Here is a 23,371-nt window from a genome sequence, read left to right as displayed (position 1 = left end):
ATGAAATCTCTTGAGTGCTTGCTTATTTGTGAAAAATTTTATTTTTCCTTCATTTATGAAGCTAAATTTGGCTGGATATGAGATTCTGGGTTGAAAATTCGTTTCTTTGAGGATATATTGACCCCCACTCTCTTCTAGTTTGTAGAGTTTCAGCTGAGAGATCTACTGTGAGTCTGATAGGCTTCCCTTTATGGGTAACCTGACCTTTCTCTCTAGCTGCCCTTAGAATTTTCTCCTTTATTTCAGCCCTGGTGAATCTAACGATTATGTGTCTTGGGGTTGCTCTACTTGAGGAATATCTCTGTGGCGTTCTCTGTATTACCTGAAGTTGAGTATTTTCCTCCCTTACTAGGTTAGGAAAATTTTCCTGAATAATATCCTGAAGAATATTTTCCAGCTTGGATTCATTCTCTTCATGACATTTAGGTACACCTATCAAACGTAAATTAGGTCTTTTCACATAGTCCCATATTTCTTGGAGACTTTGCTCATTCCTTTTTACTCTTCGTTCTCTAATCTTGCCTTCTCGTTTCATTTCATTAAGTTGGTCTTCGACCTCTGATATCCTTTCTTTTGCTTGATCAATTCGACTGTTAAAACCTGTGAATACTTCATGGAGTTCTCATATTGTATTCTTCAGTTCCATTAATTCACTTTTATTCCTCTCTAGATTGTCTATTCTTGTTAGGATTTCGTCAAACCTTTTTTCAAGGTTCTTAGTTTCTTTACATTGGGCTAGAACATGTTCTTTTAACTCACAGAAGTTTCTTATTATCTACCTTCTGAAGCCTGAATCTGTTCATGGAACACACTCGTTCTCTATCAGGCCTTGTTCCCTTGTTGATGAGGAACTGTGATCCCCTGTAGAGGGACAGGCATTCTGATTTTGGGTATTCTCAGCCTTTTTACGCTGGTTTCTTCCCATCATTGTAAATTTATCCACCTGTCGTCTTTGTAATTACCGACTTTCAAATTAGGTCTCAGAGTAGACATCCAATTTGTTGATTCCCAGCACCGGAATCTGGGCAACCCACTAGGCTGGCCAAAACAGCGGCGTTAAGATTCGTGGTGCCTTTCTGCCCGGAAATGTCCAGTCTGGCTTCCTTCTTGAGTCCCTTTTTCAATCAGCTGAATAGGCGACTCTGCCTTCCCGGAGCTCCAAATGTCGACCAAAAGAGCACCCAGTCCCGTTTACTCTGCAGCAAGAACTGCCTCGCTGGGGCACCAGCAAAACCTCCATGCTGGCCACAAGAGTCGCGCTGGAAACCCGTGGGGCTCCTCCGGTGGGAATCTCCTGGTCCGTGAGCAACAAAAATTCATCTGAAAGTGTGGTGTCCTCTTGTTCTCTGCGCTTTCATTGGGAGCTACGATCCTGAGTTGCTAGTAATCAGCCATCTTTGATCTCTCTAATTTTCTTTTCAAATCTTTTGTTTTGTTTTGTTTTTTGTAAAGTAGTCTTGCTCTGTTGCCGAGTACATCAGTACATTGCAACCTCTGCCTCTTCCTAGTCGCAAGCAATTCTCCTGCCTAAGCCTCTCGAGTAGCTGGGATTGCAGGCATTTGCCACGCTACTATGCCCAGCAAATTTTTGTATTTTTATTAGAGACAGGGTTTCATCATGTTGGCCAGCCTGGTCTGGAACTCCTGACCTCAGGTGATCCATCTGCCTCAGCCTCCTAAAGTGCTGGGATCACAGGCGTGAGCCATCATGCCCTGCCCTTAATTTTCCTTTTTAATCTTTTTTTCATTTCTACTTTCCTATTTTCTTTTTTTTTTTTTTTTAGTAGAAACTCCTGAGCTCAAGCAATCCATCCACTTTGGCCTCTCAAAGTGCTAGGATTACATGCATGAGCCACCTCACCCAGTCTCCTATGTTCAATCCTAAGATTGTTTTTTTCCTGAACACTTATTTCTTCTTTTTTTTAAAAAAAAAGATTATTCTGTCTGCTTTTGTTTCATGGTTGCAACTTTCTCTTGAATATGTATATTTTATAAACATAACTCTACAAATAGTATATATTTCTAACTCTCTATATAGTTTTATTTTCCTTCTTTAGTCTCTGTTTTCACCAATTCACTTTTTGTTATTTCAATTCCTGTCTCCCATGAGAGAGACTTCCCTCAAATGTGTGATACTCGGTTGTGTGGCATATAAGAATTGGGCAACAAAATGCTGATGGTGGGCGTCTGTAATCCCGGCTACTCGGGAGGCTGAGGCAAGAGAATCACTTGAACTGGGGAGGCAGAGGTTGCAGTGAGCCGAGATAGCACCATTGCACTCCAGGTTGGGTGACAAGGGCGAAACTCCATCTCTAAATAAATAAATATTTAAAAAGACACCCAATACTAGAACCCTGCAGAAGAGAAGAGATTGACCTTGAATACATGAATAGACAGAACCAGGCCTGAGATTTTCGTGGGAATAAGAAAATTCTTTATTGATTTCCTCAACTCTTCTTCGGATCTCAACTATCTTCTGAGAACATGCAGATAGGTATCACTTAGAACAGTGGTTCTCACTCATACTGTGATTCCTAGATGAGTAGTATTACTATCATCTGGCAACTAATTAGAAATGCAAATTTTGGGGCCCCATTCAAGACCTACTCGGTGAGTAGAGCTCCATTCCAGAAATTCTGAGGGTGGGGCTAGCAATCTATGTTTGTTGGTTTGTTTGTTCGTTTGAGACAGAGTTCTGGCTCCGTTGCTCACGCTGGAGTACAGTGGCATGATTTCGGATCACTGCAATCTCCGCCTCCTGGTCAAGCGATTCTCCTGTCTCAGCCTCCAGAGTAGCTGGGATTACAGGCATGTGTCACCACGACCAGCTAATTTTTGTATTTTTAGTAGAAATGGGGTTTCACCAAGTTGGCCAAGATGGTCTCGATTTCTTGACCTCGTGGTCCACTCGCCTCGGCTTCCCAAAGTGCTGGGATTACAAGCGTGAGCCCCTGGCCCAGCTGCATTCTATTTTTTAACAACCCCTTCCTGTGCTTCTGTTGTCCGCTAAAGTTTGACAAATAGTGTCTTTAGAGCAGTGGCCCTGTGATGTCCTTAACAGCTCAGGAAAATTAAGATGAATATAAATTGGGCTGCCAGAGTAGATTTACCTTGAATAGATAAAGACATTAGAGCAATGTACTTAACAAGATACAGCAATGCTAAAAAGAATAAAAATGCATTTAAATTAACCTTTTTTTTTCCTTTGAGACAGGATTTCGCTCTGTTGCCCAGGCTGGAGTACAGTGGGCCGTTATGGCTCACTGCAGCTTCCGCCTCACAGGCTCAAGCAATCCTCCTGCCTCAGCCTCCCAAGCAGATGGAACCACAGGCACGCTCCAGCAAACCCAGCTAATTTTTGTATTTTGTGTAGCGAGGTCTCACTATGTTGCCCAGGCTGGTTAAATTAACCATTTTGAAATGGTTGCTAAAGGCAAACGTTAATGCTGGTGAAAAGTCCAGAAAAAGGACACTATGCCCACCAAGTTCAGCTCTCCCCAAGTGTCCGATCTTGTAAATCTTTTCTTGCAAGTCACTAGCATCTTAGGCAAATTCAGTCTATTATAATAGTAAATCTGTTGTTTATTTGAATATTTATCAAAAAATCATGGTTAGTGTTCACAAGTTTTTAGTTGCATATGACCAATTTCCTTTAACTAGGAGTTCTTCAAGGGTAAGGCTTATGTTGTATTTATTTTTCTCCTATTAATAACTGTGTCTTCCTTCTAATACCAATAATTCGTCACTAATTGTTTATTAATTAAATCAGAAATTGTGTTTTCAGTGAAAGTTACCTTCTCTTGATTCCCCTGGGTGATTTCATAAAAATGATTGATTGATTTGGATTAGACGATTTAAATTGCACTTAATTATTCACACTTTAATTTGAGAAGAGTTAGGGAACAATTGTTCTTACTACAGAAATATTTTATTTTGGGACCATCTGTTGAATTTCCAATTTCACTGTACCAGCATTTTTATGCAATTACACATTAAGTTTTGGTGATTAGGACATTCTTCTTTAAATTTAAGATGTCTTCGTGTAATTTTTCCTATTTCATTTGCATTATAAGCCTACCAGAGGTTTTTTTTTTTAAATTGTTTCTAATCTTTAAACATTAACCTTAAATGTTCACCTTAAGCTTTCAAACTGTATTCAGTAGCACGATAAAATAATGCCATTCAATATTTTAAACATCTTTTACGTTGAGGGATATCAGCTTCCTGCGGAATTGGGAATGAAAGCAGAGGAATATCATGGATGAGATTTGCTCATTATTTCCTGGGTCTTTGGCTACCTCTTCCACTCTATTTATTTCTAACGATCTAATGTGTTCCACCTTGACATTATTCAAGTTTTGATAAAGTATGCTTGATGGGATTAAAACTGGCAAATAAATAAATATTCTTTGCTTGCTAAATCTGAGTTGCATTTAGTCTTTACATGAGACTTAAACTAGAGTTAAAGAAAGTGAAAATGAAAGCATTAATAATCATCTAGAATATACTTTCATTTCCTTCAGTAACATTTTTATTTGAACAAGGAATTTAGTGTTTTATTTCCCTTTTAGCCAAATAATACAGTTTTCTTAAAAACTAGCTTTATTACATTCAATTGTTGAATTAAAAGTGCTCTGATTTGTTTTTCCAATGAACCATGTAGAAACAGAAGCATTAATCTATAAGAAAAAACTCTAACTTGGCTCTCCCAAAGTGCTCCCATATTGACTTGTGTGACTGTCAGTCACACTTGAATGAAGCTCACAATGCTAATGAGAAATCAAAATCATAGGCTTATCCCCAAAGGATCTGTTAACTTCTCTCAGAGAAGCAGGGGTCTCTTTACACAGATCAGTATTCTGTTCCTGACCATCTCAGAAAGTATTGGTCCCAGAAGGACAGAGCACGAGAATGTGGCTGGCCCATCAATAATATCAGCCATGTTGTTTTTTGCTCCATCTGTAAATTGAGCTGATTTACAGCTAGATACAAACATAGGGAACTTAAAAGAACTATCTGAAACATTAGGATGATTAGCATCAAGTAATAGGTAAAAAGGTGGGGGTGGAGAGGAACACATATGCTCAAGTGGGAACTTGTTCTCTGCATTTCAAAGATGTCAGAGCAATGTTCTTAAAACCTGACTCTTTTAGTCAATATGTCTAAGTGGGTTCATTGTTTATTCTGTCAATTAAACAGAAACAAAGATCTAGACACAGTAGACAGTTCAAAAGATTTACATTTTAAAACAAAATATATAACAGAATATTCATGAAAGAGGGCTTTAAAATAGTTAATGTGAGTACCTATCAAGGATATGCAAGTAAAATGAGATCCCATGTTACAACTGTCAAATTTGCATGGATATTTTAAAAAGCATAATGATCAATGCTGGTGATTATGCAGTGATAGGCACCCATAAACATTGCTGGATAAATGTAGATTGGGAATTAACAAATTAATAATTAGTAAAAACCACTATGGAAGCAACTATTCAGTATATGTCAAAGAGCCTTCTAAATGCTCTTACTCCTAATCTAGTAATTCTACTTAAAATTTCTACTTCCAGGAAAATAGGGGAAAAGTTTTATTTGTAAAGGAAAACATTGTGTTTATAAGATTAAAAAACAGATATCCAGCAAAGAGCAATTAATAACCAAGTATGGTAGATCAAGAGACTTTTTAAATCTATAGCTTTTTTAATCTGTGGTATTTTTAAATGATATTTACAAAGTTTTTCTTAAAGTTGAAAAAAGCTGGTATCAATGTTATGGGGAAAAAATAGGCTATGAAACCATAAAATCATGATCTCCTCTTTCTGAACTTACACTTTCTTACATTTGATAGTAAAATCCGGTCTCTCTGATTCAACCAACCCGTTACATTCTCTGAAACACCCTGAAATTTACCTTTTGGTTTTTCTCCTTCCTGGTTTCCTTTGCCAGCCCTTCTCTACACTCTCAGTTCAGTGCTTAATTTCCCTTTTAGCTAAATAATACAGTTTTCTTAGAAATGTAGCCTCATTGCATTCATTTGTTGAATCAAAAGAGCTCTGATTACTTTTTCCATCCTTGCCTTAGTGGTAATCTGTCAAACAGGCATGTAAAATGTAAATAATGTTTCTTACACCTGTATTTTTGTTAGTTTGTTTTGAGACAGGGTCTCATTCTGTTGCCCAGGCTGAAGTGCAATGGTGTGATCTTGGCTCACTGCAACCTCCGCTTTCCGGGTTCAAGCAAGTCTCCTGCCTCAGCAGCCCAAGTAGCTAGGCTTACAGGCACGTGCCACCATGCCCAACTAATTTTTTTGTATTTTTTTTTTTTTTTAGTAGAGACAGGGTTTCACCATGCTGGCCAGGCTGGTCTCGAACTCCTGACCTCAGGTGATCCACCCACCTGGGCCTCCCAAAGTGCTGTGAATTACAGGCATCAGCCACCATGCCTGGCCTACACCTGTATTTTTTAAAAATCTTGCCCTAAAGAATAAGTAATTTTGTTTATCCTTCATAAATTAATTGTCCCTTTAGATTTAAGGTTTGTTGGATTTTTGAATCCTAAAATGATATGCGTTTATGCTAAAATGGGAAAATAAAGAAATGAAAAAACTGAAGTAAAATCTCATGTAGTTCCACTATATAAAGACAACTTTTAGCAGTTGAGAGAATTTTTTTCTGGTCTTCATTATTTGTGAAGCTTAAAGCATTGAAAATAACTGAATTTTGTGCCTCTTAAAGTCTATTTTCCTTAAATAGAAAATAAGAAAGAAGAAAGAAATAAGAATAAGAAAAAAATGTATATTATAATCTCATTGAAATGAGGTTACCTAAAGATGTTTTGGTATGTTTTATATATATGCATGTGTATACTTATATAATATATATTACAAACCTAAAATTGAGATTATCATCTCAGTACAAGTTTATAAACCAATTATTTTAACAAAAATTTCCAAACACACAAAAAAGTAGAAATCATAGTATAATGAACCCCCTTGAAATTCCACCCTGCTTCAACAATTATTGAAACATTTCTAGGTTAGACATCCAGGTTAATTTGAGCAAACATCAAATCATTTCATTCACAAATATTTCCTCTTTTATATATAAAAGATAAGAACACTTGTAAAAAATACAATGACAAGTAATACCATTGTAACAGCTCACAGTTTTCTTTCTTTCTTTCTTTCTTTTTTTGAGATGGAGCTTGCCCTTTCACTAGACTGCAGTACAGTGGCACAATCTCTGATCACTGCAATCTCTGCTTCCCGGGTCCAAGCGATTCCTCTGCCTCAGACTCCTGAGTAGCTGGGACTACGGGCATACACCACCAGGTCCGGCTAATTTTTTGTATTTTAGTAGAGATGGGGTTTCACCATGTTGGCCAGGATGGTCTCGATTTCCTGACCTCGTGATCCATCCGCCCCGGCCTCCCAAAGTGCTGGGATTACAGGCATGAGCCACTGTGCCGGGCCCACGTCTCACAGTTTTCATTTAAATGTTTTAATATCGTCTATTCAGTGTTGCAATTTCTCCCAATGGTCTCATGCAATTTCTCCCAATGGTCTCATGTTTATTATAGTTAATTTGTTCAAAACTGAGATCCAAATAAAGTCCACTTGTTGCATTATTTGATATGTGTCTTAAGCCTCTTAATCTTTTGCTTCTCTCTCCTTCTCTTTTATTTGATTTGTTGAGGCAAAATTGGGTTGTTTGTCCTATAGGACTTTTCGTAGTGTGAAATTTTTCCTTTCTTCCTACCCTCTTTCCCTTCCCTCCCTCCCTTCTTCCCTCCCTCCCTCACTCTACCTTCCTTCCTTAGTTCCATCCTTCCGTGTCTCTCTCTCTCTCTCTCTCTCTCTCTCTCTCTCTCTCTCTCTCTCTCTCGCCTTTCTTTCATCTTTCCTTTCTTGTTCTGTCACCCAGGCTGGAGTACAGTGGTGTAATCAGGGCTCAATGCAGCCTTGACTGCTTGGGCTAAATCGATCCTCCCACTTCAGCATCCTGAATAGCTGGGACTATTGGCACAAGCCATCACGCCTGGCTAATTTTTTTATTTGTACAGATTCAGGTCTGATTATATTTCCCAGGTTGATCTTGAACTTCTCGGCTCAAGCAATCCTCCCAACTCAGCCTCCCAAAGTGCTGAGATTATAGGTGTGAGCTATCCCACCTGGCCCATAGAGTGAATTTTCTAATTGTAACTCCCTTAGTGTTATTTAATATGTTTCTTTATCTTCTGTATTTTGTTATTATTTAGATATATAGGTTTGATCAAATTCTAGTTGAATTTTTGGCAAGAATATTTGATATGTGATCATGTAGGAGACAAATGTCTGCTTGTTAATCTTTTTATAAAGTTAGTCATTGTTAATGATCATTCCCTAGCTGCATTATTTCACTAGGGGTTACAATATGATGATAATATATCATTTCTGCATCAATTATTAGCTAAAATATGTAAAGAGAAAACTACTATCATCAACTATTGGGTTACCCTGAGGTCCAATTTATATATGAGACATGAACTAGATGCTTGATTCATTCTCTTTATTTACCAGTTTTTAAAATAATAAATTGTTTTCCTTGCATCTTCCAAAGGTATCAACAGAGGTTTTTTTGTCTTAGAGCATCAATCTTAGCTGATAGACTAAAACATATTTACTGTGCATCTGTCCATTACAGATATCGTACAGAATTCATGCTCTAACTGTTCCTCACCTCTTTGATCAATGGAAGCATCTTCAAGTTTTTTCCTGAGTCTCTTTTGACATGACTTAGAAGTCTTTTATACTTACCTTTTGATGTAACAGGGAACCCACATTTTTGTTTGTTTGTTCGTTTGTTGGTTTTTGAGACAGGGTCTCACTCTTGTCTCCCAGGCTGGAGTGCAGTAGTGTGACTGTGGCTCATTGCACCCTCAACTTCCCTGGCTCAAGTGATCCTCCCACGTCGGCCTCCCAAAGTGCTAGGATTACAGGTGTGAGCCGCTGTGCCCAGCCAAAAATGTTATTTTTAATGGCGGCATCATGTGCATATACTATTATTTATTTAATAGGTATACTGTTTGGGGGAAGGGGCTTTATATAATTTCTTTTTTATTATTATTATTATTTATTTTATTTATTTATTTATTTATTTTGAGATGGAGTTTTGCTCCTGTTACCCAGGCTGGAGTGCAATGGCACGATCTCGGCTCACCGCAACCTCCGCCTCCTGGGTTCAGGCAATTCTCCTGCCTCAGCCTCCTGAGTAGCTGAGATTACAGGCACGTGCCACCATGCCCAGCTAATTTTTTGTATTTTTAGTAGAGATGGGGTTTCACCATGTTGACCGGGATGATCTTGATCTCTTGACCTCGTGATCCACCCGCCTCGGCCTCCCAAAGTGCTGGGATTACAGGCTTGAGCCACTGCACCCGGCCTTTTTAAATTTTTTTTAAATTTATTTTTATTTATTTATTTTTTGAGACGGAGTTTCGCTCTTGTTACCCAGAAGTGCAATGGCACGATCTCTGCTCACCGCAACTTCTGCCTCCTGGGTTCAAGCAATTCTCCTGCCTCAGCCTGCTGAGTAGCTGGGACTACAGGCATGCGCCACCATGCCCAGCTAATTTTTGTGTTTTTAGTAGAGGCAGGGTTTCACCATGTTTGATCAGAATGGTCTCGATCTCTTGACTTTGTGATCCACCTGCCTCGGCCTCCCAAAGTGCTGGGATTATAGGCATGAGCCACCGCGCTCAGCCGCTGTATGTAATTTCTAATGGTTCTCTATTATAAATACAGTGGTGCACCACTTAATGACACTTTGGTCAATGGTGGGTTGCATATATGATGGTAGTCCCATAAGATTATAATGGAGCTGAAAATTTTCTATTACCTAGTGATGTGGGGATTGTTGTAATGTCTTTGCACAACGCATTGTTTTTTCTCTGTTTAGATACACTAATTACCATTATGTTCCAGTTACAAATAGTATTCAGTAAAGTAATATACTGTACAAGTTTATAGCCTAGGAGTAATAGGCTGTAACATATATCCTAGGTGCGTAGTAGGCTATACCATCTAGCTTTGTGTAAATGCCCTCTATGATGATTGCACAGTGATGAAATTGTCTAATGATGCATTTCTCAGAACTTATACCATCATTAAGTGACACATAAATGTACTTGGCTATTTTATAGAAATAGTGTTCATAGGTACAGCAATTGATAATGTACTTATAAATGTTTTCTCTATTATTATTTAATGTTTAAAGGAAAGCTAGCCAGGCGTGGTGGCTCTTGCCTGTAATCCTAGCACTTGGGAAGGCCAAGGCGGGTGGATCACTTATCACTTGAGGTCAGGAGTTCAAGACCAGCCTGGCCAACATGGTGAAACCCTGTCTCTACTAAAAATACAAAAATTAGCTGGGCGTGATGGCACATGCTGTAATCCAGCTATTCGGGAGGCTGAAGCACAAGAATCACTAGAACCTGAGAGGCGGAGGTTGCAGTGAGCCAAGATCAGACCACTGCACTCCAGCCTGGGTGACAGAGCGAGTCTTCATCTTAAAAAAGAAAGTAAGCCGCCGGGTGCAGTGGCTCAAGCCTGTAATCCCAGCACTTTGGGAGGCCGAGGCGGGTGGATCACGAGGTCGAGAGATCGAGACCATCCTGGTCAACATGGTGAAACCCCGTCTCTACCAAAAATACAAAAATTAGCTGGGCATGGTGGCGCGTGCCTGTAGTCCCAGCTACTCAGGAGGCTGAGCCAGGAGAATTGCCTGAACCCAGGAGGCGGAGGTTGCGGTGAGCCGAGATTGCGCCATTGCACTCCAGCCTGGTTAACAAGAGCGAAACTCCATCTCAAAAAAAAAAAAAAGTAAGCCTAGTCAACTAGCGTGTTTGTGGTCTGCTCTATAAAACCAGGGTCCATCATTCAGACATCACAGATAACTGCCTCTAGGGTGGGGTTTGCAAACAATGAACTAAAAGGTGACAGCAAAGGTGATATAAAAACTCTGGGAGAGGGAGGCAAATACATATTTAGTTTCCAACACTCCTCAGCCCCTGAGGATATTCTGCTTCTTGGAACTGTAATCCCTCTCACAGTCCTGGACACTTCATTGTTCACCAAAAGGATAAGATAAGCCTTGGTGGGAGTATGATAAATGGAAATTTTTTTATTGGATTTTAGGTTTTGGGGTACATGTGAAGAACATGCAAGATTGTTGCATAGGTATACACATGGCAGTGTGATTTGCTGCCTTCCTCCCCTTCACCTGTATCTGGCATTTCTCAACATGCTATCTCTCCCCAACTCCCCACCCAAATGGAAAATTTTTATTGGTAAACTGTATTGGAGGTGGCTCACTAATAACTACACAAAAGGTTATAAAAGGAAAGTCAGTGTCTTCACCACCACCCAAAATTGCCTATTTGGCTGGTTGGAAATAACTGGACTAGCTAAATGTTAAAATGAATTAAGTAATCTTACAAATACAGCTAATTGGCGTGCTTTTATTTTACTTTACTTTTGAGACAGGGTCTCACTCTGTTGCCTAGGCTGGAGTGCCATGGCATGATCTCAGCTCACTGCAGGCTCTACCTCCTGGATTCAAGTGATGGTCCTGCTTCAGCCCCTCAAGTAGCTGGAACTTTAGGCATATGTTACCATGCCTGGCTAATTTGTTTGTATTATTTGTAGAGACAGGGTTTCGCCATATTGCTCAGGCTGGACTCCTGAGCTTGAGCAGTTGGCCTTCCTCAGCCTCCCAAAGTGTTAAGATTACAGGCATGAGCCACTGCACCTGGCCACATTTTATAGTACTAAAAGTTGTTGTCAATGTCTGAATGTGATACTTCTAATTCTAATTGATATATCATACAATTTGCCTCTTTCCCAGAATGCTTGAAAGCCATTTTTCTAAAATTCCTGGGCATAGGGAGCAACTCTTTTTTTTTTTTTTTTTAGAATAAAGAAGAGGAAGAAAGAGAAAGAGGAAGAGGGAGAGAGGATGGGGGTATTGCTTTATTGCCCGGGCTAGAATGCAATCTAAATATGGGTATGCCTATAATTGTCCTTAATAATGGAGACATAAAAGAAAATGAGGGAAGAGAATAACAGACAAGGAGCCAACCAAGATTTCTTTTAAACTTCTAAGTTGATATGATGTGGTACTGATAAGAGTGTATATTTTGTATATTTAAAGTGGAGAGTTCTATAAATGTTAATTACATTTACTTGTTCCAGATCTGAGTTCAAGTCCTGAATATCGTTGTTAATTTTCTGTCTCATTGATCTGTCTAATATTAATGTTGAAGTCTCCCACTATTATTATGTGGGAGTCTAAGTCTCTTTATAAGTCTTGTATGTCTGCGTATTCCTGTATTGGGTGCGTATATATTTAGGATCTTTAGCTCTTCCTGTTGTTGCATTGATCCTTTTATCATTATATAATGTTCTTCTTTGCTTCTTTTGATCTTTGTTGCTTAATTGTAACTTCTGCTTTTTATTTATTTATTTTAGCTCTCTGGTTGGTAAATCTTTCTCCATCCCTTGTTTGGAGTCTTTGTGTATCCTTGAATGTGAGATGGGTCTGGATGCAGCATACTGATGGGTTTTAGTTTTTTATTCAAATTGCCTGTCTTTGGATTGAGGGATTTAGTCAATTTAAATTTAGAATTAATAATAATATATGTGAGTTTAATACTGCCATTAGCTGGCTATTTTGTCCATTAGTTGATGTAAATTCTTCATTATATTGATGCTCTTTTTGATAATTTTTTTAGAAAGGCTGATACTGTTTGTTCCTTGCTATGTGTAGTGGTTCTTTCAGAAGCTCTTGTAAAGCAGGCCTGGTGGTGATGAAATCTCTGAGTGCTTGCTTATTCACAAAAAAACTTTATTTTTCCTTCACTTGTGAAGCTTAGTTTGGCTGGATGTGAAATTCTGGGTTGAAAGTTCTTTAAGGATGTTGAATATTAGCCCCCACTCTCTTCTGGCTTGTAGGGTTTCTGCTGAGAGATCTGCTGTAAGTCTGATAGGCTTCCCTTTGTGGGTAACCTGACCTTTCTCTCTGGCTGCCCTTAGTATTTTCTCCTTCATTTCAACCCTGGTAAATCTGACGATTATGTGCCTTGGAGTTGCTCTTCTTGAGGAATATCTCTGTGGTGTTCTCTGTATTACCTGGAGTTGAATATTATCCTGCCTTACTAGGCTGGGAAAATTTTCCTGAATAATGTCCTGAAGCGTATTTTCCAGCTTGGATTCATTCTCTTCGTCACATTCAGGTACACCTATCAAGCGTAGATTAGGTCTTTTCACATAGTCCCATATTTCTTGGAGACTTTGCTCGTTCCTTTTTATCCTTTTTTCTCTAATCTTGTCTTCTTGTTTTATTTCATTGAATTGGTCTTCGACCTCCGATATCCTTTCTTCTGCTTGATCAATTCGGCTGTTAAAACTTGTGCATACTTCACGAAGTTCTCCTATTGTGTTTTTCAGCTCCATCAATTCACTTATATTCCTCTCTAAATTGTCTATTCTTCTTAACATTTCGTCAAATCTTTTTTCAAAGTTCTTAGTTACTTTAGATTGGGTTAAAACAAGTTCTTTTAATTCACAGAAGTTTCTCATTATCCACATTTTGAAGCCTGCTTCTGTAATTGGAACACACTCGTTCTCCATCAAGCCTTGTTCCTGCTTCTGTAATTGGAACACACTCGTTCTCCATCAAGCCTTGTTCCGTTGCTGATGAGGAACTGTGATTCCCCCGCTGAGGGAGAGGCGTTCTGATCCTGGGCATTCTCAGCCTTTTTTGGGCGTTTTCCTCCCTTCGTTATAAATTTATCCATCTGTGGTCTTTGTATTTACCGTCTTTGTAATTAGGTTTCTGAGTGGACGTCCAGCTTACTGATTCTCAGCGCCGAAATCTGAGCAACCCACTGCACCGACCAAATCAGCGGCATTAAGATTGTTGGTGCTTTTCTGACCCTGCACCAAGAACCGTCGCTCCAAGGCGCCGGCAAAACCGCCTCGCCGGTCACAAGAGTCGCGCTGGCGACCCGTGGGGCTCCTCTGCTGGGAATCTCCTGGTGCGTGAGCAACAAGAATTCATGTGAAGGTGTGGCGTCCTCTCATTCTTTGCGCTTTCACTGGGAGCTACAATCCCGAGCTGCTAGTGATCAGCCATCTTGGATCTCTCTCCTCCGGGAGCAACTCTTCTCTTTTCTTTCTTTCTTTTTTTAATTTTATTTTAGGTTCTGGGATACATGTGCAGGAAATGCAGGTTTGAGACATAGGCAAGCTTGTGCCATGGTGGTTTGCTGCATCTATCAATGCATCACCTAGGTATTAAGCCCCACATGCATTAGTTATTTATCCTGAGGCTCTCCCTCCCCCTGCTCTCCTAACCCCAACTGGCCCCAGTTCCTGTTATTCCCCTCCCTCTGTCCCTGTGTTCTCTTTGTTCATCTCCCACTTATAAGTGAGAACATGTGATGTTTGATTTTCTGTTCCTGCATTAGTTTGCTGAAGATAATGGCTTCCAGCTCCATCCATCCTCCTGCAAAGAACACGATCCCATTCCTTTTTATGGCTGCATAGTATTCCATGGTATATAGGTACCACATTTTCTTGATCTAGTTTGTCGCTGATGGGCATTTGGGTTGATCCCATGTCTTTGCTATTGTGAATAGTGCTACAGTGAACGTATGTGTGCATATATCTTTATAATACAATGATTTGTATTTCTTTGGTGTATACTCAGTAATGGGATTGCTGGGTCAAATGGTATTTCTGGTTCTAGGTCTTTGAGGAATCACCATACTGTCTTCCACAGTGGTTGAACTAATTTACATTCCCACCAACAGTTTAAAAGCATTCCTATTTCTCCACAGTCTTGCTAGCACCCTGATATTTCTTGACTTTATAATAATCACCATTCTAACTGGTGTGAGACAGTATTTCATTGTGGTTTTGATTCGCATTTCTCTAACGATCAGTGATGTTGAGCTTTTCTTTATATATTTGTTGGCCACAAAAATGTCTGCTTTTGAGAAGTGTCTGTTCATGTCCTTTGCCCACTTTTTAATGGGATTGTCTTTTTTCTTGTAAATTTGTTTAAGTTCCTTGTAAATTTTGGATATTAGCCCTTTGCCAGATGAATAGATTGCAAAAATGTTCTCCTATTCTGTAGGTTGCTGTTCACTCTGATGATAGTTTCTTTTAGTGTGCAGACGCTCTTTAATTAGATCCCATTTATCAATTTTTGCTTTTGATCAACTCTTTTCTTTAGGAAGAAAATGAAGTTAAAATAGCAGTCTCCAGAAGTAACCCAGCAATGATATAGCCCAGTTATCACAAACTTCCTTTATTTACTAAGTTTATATGGTCACATTCTGTGAGATAAAGGTGTTACTGGTCAAAACTCATTAAGTGAGTTTTGTAAAATTCATAGGGATATTTTAAAAATAGTTGCCTCACAGAACAGTTAACATTTACCCTTCAAATTATAGAGGATCTCAAGCGTCAAATGCTTAAGCAGAATGCAGAGTGTGCTTGGATTTGTACACTTTTGATGTTTTGCTCTCATGACACTTATAGTCTAGCATGCCAAAACAGAAAACTGATATAAACGCATTTCAGTAGGCAGTTATGTTGATTTCTCTTTCTTTTATTTCGTTTCTAAATTATAAGGAGACGGTTGTGTAGATACCTTTAAGGATGGTTACCAGATAAAATACAGGATGCCCAGTTAAATTTGAACTACAGATAGAGACAAGGGATAATTTTTTAGCATAACAAATATTGTATGGATCATACTAATTCTAAAAATTATTCCTTGTTAATCCAAAATTCTAATTTAACTGAGTGTTGTGTCCTGCATTAAATCTAGTAATGCTATGGATGAGTAGAGCATAATGATGAGTGATCTTTGAAAATTTTTAAAAACAGTATGTCTTATAATATAGACCACTTCTAAAACTGTAATATTCATACAAATCACCCGACTGCTTGTTAGAAAGCTGTATTAGTCCGTTCTCGCACCATAATAAAGACATACCTGAGATTGGGTAATTTATAAAGCAAAAGAGGTTTAATAGACTCACAGTTTCACATGGCTGGGGAGGCCTCACAATCGTGGCGGAAGGTGAAGGAAGAGCAAAGGCATGTCTTATGTGGCAGCAGGCAAGACAGTGTGTGAAGGGGAACTGCTCTTCAGCTCTTGTGAGATTTATTTACTATCACAAGAACAGCATGGGAAAAACTGCCCCATGATTCGGTTACCTCCCCCTGGTTCCCTCCCCTCATATGTGGGGATTCTGGGAGCCACAATTCAAGATGATATCTGACTGGGAACACAACCAAACCATATCAAAAGCAAATCCAAATTCTGCAGATCTGGAACAGGATCTGAAATTCCGGATTTCTAACAAGCTTCCATTTGATGTTGATGCTGCTGCTCCATGAATCACTGTGCAAATGCAGTAGTGGATATCTCTTCTGGGGGGGGCATTTTTGTTTTTGTTCTTGTTTTCCTGGCTGCTCAGCATCTGAACTGTCTAAGTTTAGAGAATTCACTGATATTTTAGTCTTAAAAGGAAGTAAAGCCTGATTCTCACTATCTAGAAACAGATAGAAGTTGTCACATAGTCACTTCACCATCCCTCCTTGCAACTTGGATTCAGGTGCATGAGCTACCTTTCTCGATTCAGAAGCACCTGCGTGGCTTTGAGTCAGGAACTAATAAACAAAGAAGCAAGAATAGCAGTCAGTTTTCTTTCTCTTGCCACAGTACAGCTGTGGCCAAAATGAGTTCTGAAAGCAGTGGTGCTGGTGGAGAAAGGAGCAGAGTCCAGCATGCTCAGTAGCATTAGCAATAGCGATCTTCTCACCTGACTACTTCTTTTTTTTTTTTTTTTTTTTTTTTTTTGAGACGGAGTTTTCACTCTTCTTACCCAGGCTGGAATGCAATGGCACGATCTTGGCTCACTGCAACCTCCGCCTCCTGGGTTCAAGCAATTCTCCTGCCTCAGCCTCCTGAGTAGCTGGGATTACAGGCACATGCCACCATGCCCAGCTAATTTTTTGTATTTTTAGTAGAGATGGGGTTTCACCATGTTGACCAGGATGGTCTCGATCTCTCGACCTCGTGATCCACCCGCCTCGGCCTCCCAAAGTGCTGGGATTACAGGCTTGAGCCACCGCGCCCGGCCCTGACTACTTCTGTAGCATTATTTTGGCCCTTGGTCTTGGCTGCACCACTTTGAGCTTGGTTCTCAAGTCACAATGATTCTGTGGGGTGCCCAATTCCTTTGCTACTAAATCATACAGAAATGATTTGTGTTGCTTGAAACTAAAAACCCCAATGAAGCCAAAGGGTCTGCCAGAAGCTAGCTGGCTTGCACAGCCTTGTCAGATGGCAATATGTTTATGGAATGCCACCTAGGTCACCACTCAGCATGTTCTTTGCCTCACAGAGTGAAGAGGATTCAGAGAGAGAGAGGAAAATGCCCTCTTGATGAAGGGTATCGATTTCCTGGCATACATTTCTATGCCTCCTCTAGAGAGACTGTTTCTGACAATGACTGCTTTTGGCTTAATAGGACTGGATTTATATACTAACCCTCTCACCAACTAGTTCTGTGAGTTTGGGCAAATTACTTAGCCTCTATGAGCTCCGTTTTCTTGGCTGTGAAAGAGTTAAGACATGTTTTTATTATTGCATTTATTCACATTATACATGATTTTTTACAACTTTTTTGAATTATAATTTATATACCATTAAATTTACTCATTTCAAGTATACAGTTCAATTACTTTTAGTAAATTTATTGAGGTGTGCAACTATTAATATAATCTCATTTTAAAAACATTTTCATCACCTCCAAAAGATTCTTCATGATCATTTATAGTTAATCACCATTCCCACCCTTGGCCCAGCAAACACCAATCTGCCTTCTGTCCCTACGTATTTCCCTTTCTGGATATTTTACATAAAACAGAAATAATATAACGATTCTTTTTTTTTTTTTTTAAATGGGGTTTCACCATGATGGCCAGGCTGGTCTTGAACTCCTGACCTCAAGCAATCCACCCACTTTGGCCTCCCAAAGTGCTAGGATTACAGGTGTGAGCCACCGCGCCCAGCCAACGATTTTTTACATTAGCTGTTTCTGCTATACAGACAGTCCCTGACTGACGATGGCTCCACTTAGGATTTTTTTGACTTTATGATGGTGCAAAAGTGATATACATTCACTAGAAATCTTAGTGTGAGTACCCATACAACACTTCTATTTTTCACTTTTAGTACGGTAGTCAATATATTACACAAGATACTTAGCAATTTATTATAAAATAGACTTTGTGTTAGATGACTTTGCCCAACTGTAGGCTAGTATAAGTGTTCTGAGCACGTTTAAGGTAAGCTAGGCTAAGCTATGCCATTCACTATGTGATGTTAAATGTATTTTTGATTTACAATATTTTCAATTTAAAATGGGCTTATTGGGATATAATCCCTTCATAAGTGGAGAAGCATCTGTATAGTGAGTTTCCTAAAGGCCTATAACTCTATATCTGACTGAATTGTTTATCTACAAAAGGCAAAGCGCAGTGTTTTGTATATAGTAAGTGCTCCAGATAAGAAACAAAACACTGATACTGTTCCTATGAGGTGGTTATGGTGAGGATTAAATAAATCCATTAGACTTCTGCTACTCCAAACAGTATCAGCATCACCAGCAGCATCACCAGGGAGCTGGCTAGAAATACAGTCTTGGGGCCCATCCCAGACTTAGTGAATTAGAATCTGTAGTTTCCCAAGATCCTCAGGTGATTCATAGTCTCATAAAAGTTTGAGAAACACTATTCTATTGTAAGTTCTATGAGGGCAGGGATTATGTGCGGCACATAGCATGTGCTCAGTAGTATTTGTTTGAATAAATGAATGGTATCACATAAGAAAGCATTTTGTAAACTAAAGTCCTATATACACAGGATTGTGAAAGAACAGAAGTATGAATTTTGGGCTTAACTATAAAATCTTTTAGAGAAAATGTGGACTGGTTTTTATAATCCTAGCTTACAAATTGAAGCAAGAATATTTATTTTTCTTATATCTGAGTGACAATTTTATGAGGAAACCCAGTTTTAGATAGAAAATATAATTGTCCCTTAACTGATAATGACTTTATAGTGAATTTATTAGCATGATAGTTAATTATGAAACTTCTTAAAATTGACAAAGAAAATTTACTTGGTTCCATTTTCTGTAAGAGATAAGACCTTGATCAACAGCTAAGAAGTGGATGTCAGACTTTAAGAGACAGGATTGGTAGACGTTGTGCAGTTATCATCAACCTCTAACAAGAAAAACCCATCTAGTTTTCCACTTACAGTCTTCTGGCTTGAAATGCTTTAATTTATTCATTTAATCATTTTTCAAATCATCAAACATTTATCAAATTTGTCACTCTGTGATGAGTGCTATGCCAGGGCTTTCTGATGGATTGCTAGATACAATATTCTTGAGGAGTTCTATATCAATACAATGATGACACCTTTTCAGCTATATGGGCTGACAAAAGAATTTTTATGATTTATGAATTCATGAATGTTAAAATCTTAAAATGCTATTAAAATTAAACTATATTGGTTGTATATTTAACAAGTTTATTGAAAAGGCTAAAGTTATATTTTCCAGATAAATCCAGTCTATATGGTTAACACTTACAGAATAGGAATTGTTTTTACTTAGGGTTGCTCAAGGAACATAAAAGGCATGTACTAGCAATTTTCCACTTGCTCTTCCAGATCCACTTTTTTACCCTAGTTGTCTTGCTTTTTACTGGAAGTTGAACTCTAAAAACTGTGCCACACAAGCCCTCTGGTTACTGGTTTGGCCAATGTGAGGTACCAACAGAAGTTTGGAGGATGAGAGGAAAAGAGGACAAGTGTTTATTTCCCAGTCTTTTGCAGGGCCCCATTTTGGCGGTGGCTGTATTTCTTCATTTATAGTAACAGACTTTGTCAGCATCCCTTTCCAAGCTACAGCTCTTGGAAGGTTCCACTAATAGCTCCCTTCCCCTGTTCCTTCAAGCTTAAGGTCTTCCATTGTTGCCAGTCCTTAAGTGCTTTACCATTCCTTGTTGGTTCCCTTAACCATTCCTATCCCTCTACAAACTATTCCTTTATTAAGACCTTGTTACTTTCTTAGAGTGTGCCATCTTTGGTAATAAAAGAAGGGGTCATAAATTAGCCAGTATCTACTGACTGCCTGATGAGTTGGCACCGTTAAGACATATAATACATGATCTTGCTCTTGAGACTCTTACAGTCAGCCCAGTGGAGACGAAACCAACACATGTGAAGCAATTAGGAAACACTACACATCGGTATCTAATGAGAGACTCCGTTTGTTTGTCTCCCACTAACCATTCACCCTTTTTCTGATAACCATACCCTGATTTTCCTCTTTTGTTACTTCAGTCAATGTCTTTTAGGTTGACTGAACTTCATTTTCAACAACAGTAATGACATGAATCAGACCTGAGATACTGGATACCTCTAGCCACATGTCCCAATCAGAGCCAATTAAATGTAAGAAGACTATTGCTGGCACCTGTGGGAAGGAGACATGTACTCTTCCACTGAGATTGCTAACAGTAGGGATTATGTAAACTGGAGCTGCCAGCAGCCACCACATGTAGCCTAAAACTGAAGCCAACACACAAGACAGAGCCAAGAGATGAAAAGAAAAAGAATTCTAATGACATTGCTTAAACCCTTGGATCAAACTATGCCTTAAGCTATCTCTAGTTTTTTAATTACATGAGCTGATACCAATATATTATCTTTTTTGCATGTCATTTTGAATTGTGTGGGATTTTTCTGGTCACCTGCAACTAAAATAGCTCTAACAATTCATAAATTGGTACCAGGAGTGGGGATTAGTAACAGAAAGATCCAAAAATAATGAATTAGTTGATTCAGATGAGGCCTCATTAACATCAGGCTGGGACTTCAATAACAAAGCAGTAGGTTAAACTGGCACCTGTTGTATAGTGGGATTCAGAACATATGCCTATCAAGGATAAAATGTAAAAGGGCTATTGTTAAAAGGTCAGATACCAAAATATATCAACTATTACTTGTTAGCTTTTAGTAATGTCCTACAAAAAAGACTCAAACTTAGGACTGAACTTCATTTATCTAAGGCAGAGAGGAAAATATAGCACTTTGTTACGAGTGAATATTTTTGCTTATAAGGCTACAAAAAAGATGACAGAAACATCAATAATCTGGAGCCATGAAGGGTTGAAAAAGCCCCAAGAGAATGTTAATGTTAATGAAGGCAAGAATGGATAAGATTGGCACTAAGGAGAAGTCTTAATACACTCAGGCCTCTTTCAAGCAGTTCCTGCCTGCTGAGAAAGGTAATAGTTATCCCATTCTACTCCCTTCACCACCAGCTAACACACCACCATCACTCCCTCCCCTTGCAAACACAGTGGCTATTATTTCAAATTGTTATTAGGCATGAACCAAAATGGAGGCCTTTAAGTTAGAATATCAAGGCCTATTACTAAAAGACAAAAATTCTCATATCAAAATCTAGATTCAAAGACTGCAGCTTAAAAAAATCCTGGGGCTTTGGAATTCTCCCCCCATGGAATTGGCCAGATACAAATAGACCAGAAGTTTGCTGAGAATTAAGGAAAACTGGGCTAGGCATAGTGGCTCACACCTGTAATCCCAGCACTTTGGTAGGCCTAGGCAGGCAGATCACCTGAGGTCGGAAGTTCAAGATCAGCCTGGCCAACATGATGAAACCCCATCTTTACTAAAAATACAAAAATTAGCTAGGTATGGTGGCTCACACCTGTAATCTCAGCTACTCAGGAGGCTGAGGTGGGAGAATAGCTTGAACCCTAGAGGTGGATATTGTAGTAAGCCGAAATTGCGCCATTGTACACCGGCCTGGGTGAAAAGAGGAAAACTTTGTCTCAAAAAAAAAGAAAAAATAATTAAAGAAAATTGTACTATGAGAGAAACCCTAAGTCTGGAGAAGAAAAGCTGGGTTACTTATGCTTAACACAATAGATATTTATTTTTCACTTTTGTAAAATCCAACATCAGTGCCCCTAAGTAGTAGGTGGTCTTCTATAAAATCATTCAACTACCCAGACTCCTTCTATCTTGTGGCTCTACTGTCCTCCAGGTTCTTAGAGACCTTTTTTTTTTTTTTGAGACGCAGTCTCACTCTATCACCAGGCTGAAGGGTTGTGGTGTGATCTCGGCTCACTGCAACCTCTGCCTCCCGGGTTCAAACAATGCTCCTGCCTCAGCCTCCCGAGTAGCTGGGACTACAGGCACATGCCACCATGGCTAGCTAATTTTTGTATTTTTAGTAGAGATGGGGTTTCACCATGTTGGCCAGGATGGTCTTGATCTATTGATCTCGTGATCCACCCACCTTGGCCTCCCAGAGTGCTGGGATTACAGTCGTGAGCCACCGCGCCCAGCATTAGAGACCTTTCAGTGCATCTGGAAGAAGGAAAAAGAGACTAGCAAAGGCATACCTAGTTCTTAACCAAATTGATGAGAAGTGGTACACATCACTTCCACTCATATTCCAATGGAGATAGTCATGTGACTTTACCAAGGTTAACAAGGAGGCTAGGAAATGTAGCCCCTGGCTTGGTAGCTACTTGCCAGCAACAATTGTATACAACAGAAGAAGTTCACAATTCTTGGGTGGTAAAAGCTAATTATCTTTGCCATAGGAAGTGATTTTTCAATTCCCACTAGATCAGGAAGAAGAATACCGAAGAGATGTAGCCCCTAAAGAATTATCCTCCTCAGTGTCCGTTACAGACATGACCATGGAGGAACAATGAATGAGAGATCCTCCAAAAACAGAACATATGGCAGCCAGATTTGTTGATCAAAGAGCTTTCTCCCCTGTCATGTTAGGAAGCCCTTGCTATTCTTGTCTAGCAAGATATGACATACGCTATGAATTGGAGACCACTTTGTGTTTGTCATATTCATATTTCCAAATATGAGTTTTCACTGCAGTTGTTCTCTTTTCTGTAATTATGTGTTAAGTATTTTCTAGTTATAGCCTTAGGTTATTAGGCCATGAAGAACTTCATCAAATTGCTTTATGATAGAGGGGCATGCATATCACCTTATTATCCGGGACTTGGAGTTATTTGTAGGACCTAGATGTGAGTACATTTTGGGTGGTAAAAATAGATATTGTTTTACTGAGTAGCTGTAGATATCAGTGAAGGCATACGTAGGGGAAGAATGTTTGGAAACATTAATGAAAGACCAGGAATGTGTATGTGTCTGCTGTTTCCATTACTCAAGATACATCTGC

The 23,371-nt window shown here is 39.1% G+C and overlaps 1 protein-coding gene across 1 annotated transcript in view; it reads right to left on the bottom strand.

Moving 5' to 3' along the window:
* The window catches only part of LOC141582216 (uncharacterized), a 34,090-nt gene that overhangs the window by 8,776 nt on the left and 1,943 nt on the right, over window positions 1-23,371 (bottom strand). Inside the window, 2 exon segments of the mRNA XM_074389838.1 lie at window positions 15,481-15,583; window positions 16,350-16,541. Coding sequence (XP_074245939.1) covers window positions 15,481-15,583; window positions 16,350-16,541 — 295 coding nt within the window.

The sequence above is a fragment of the Saimiri boliviensis genome, chromosome 2, assembly GCF_048565385.1.
Source record: "Saimiri boliviensis isolate mSaiBol1 chromosome 2, mSaiBol1.pri, whole genome shotgun sequence".
In the NCBI taxonomy this organism is placed as follows: domain Eukaryota; kingdom Metazoa; phylum Chordata; class Mammalia; order Primates; family Cebidae; genus Saimiri; species Saimiri boliviensis.
Note: the sequence above shows the minus strand (reverse complement) of the source record. Positions and strands in the feature narration are given on the sequence as shown.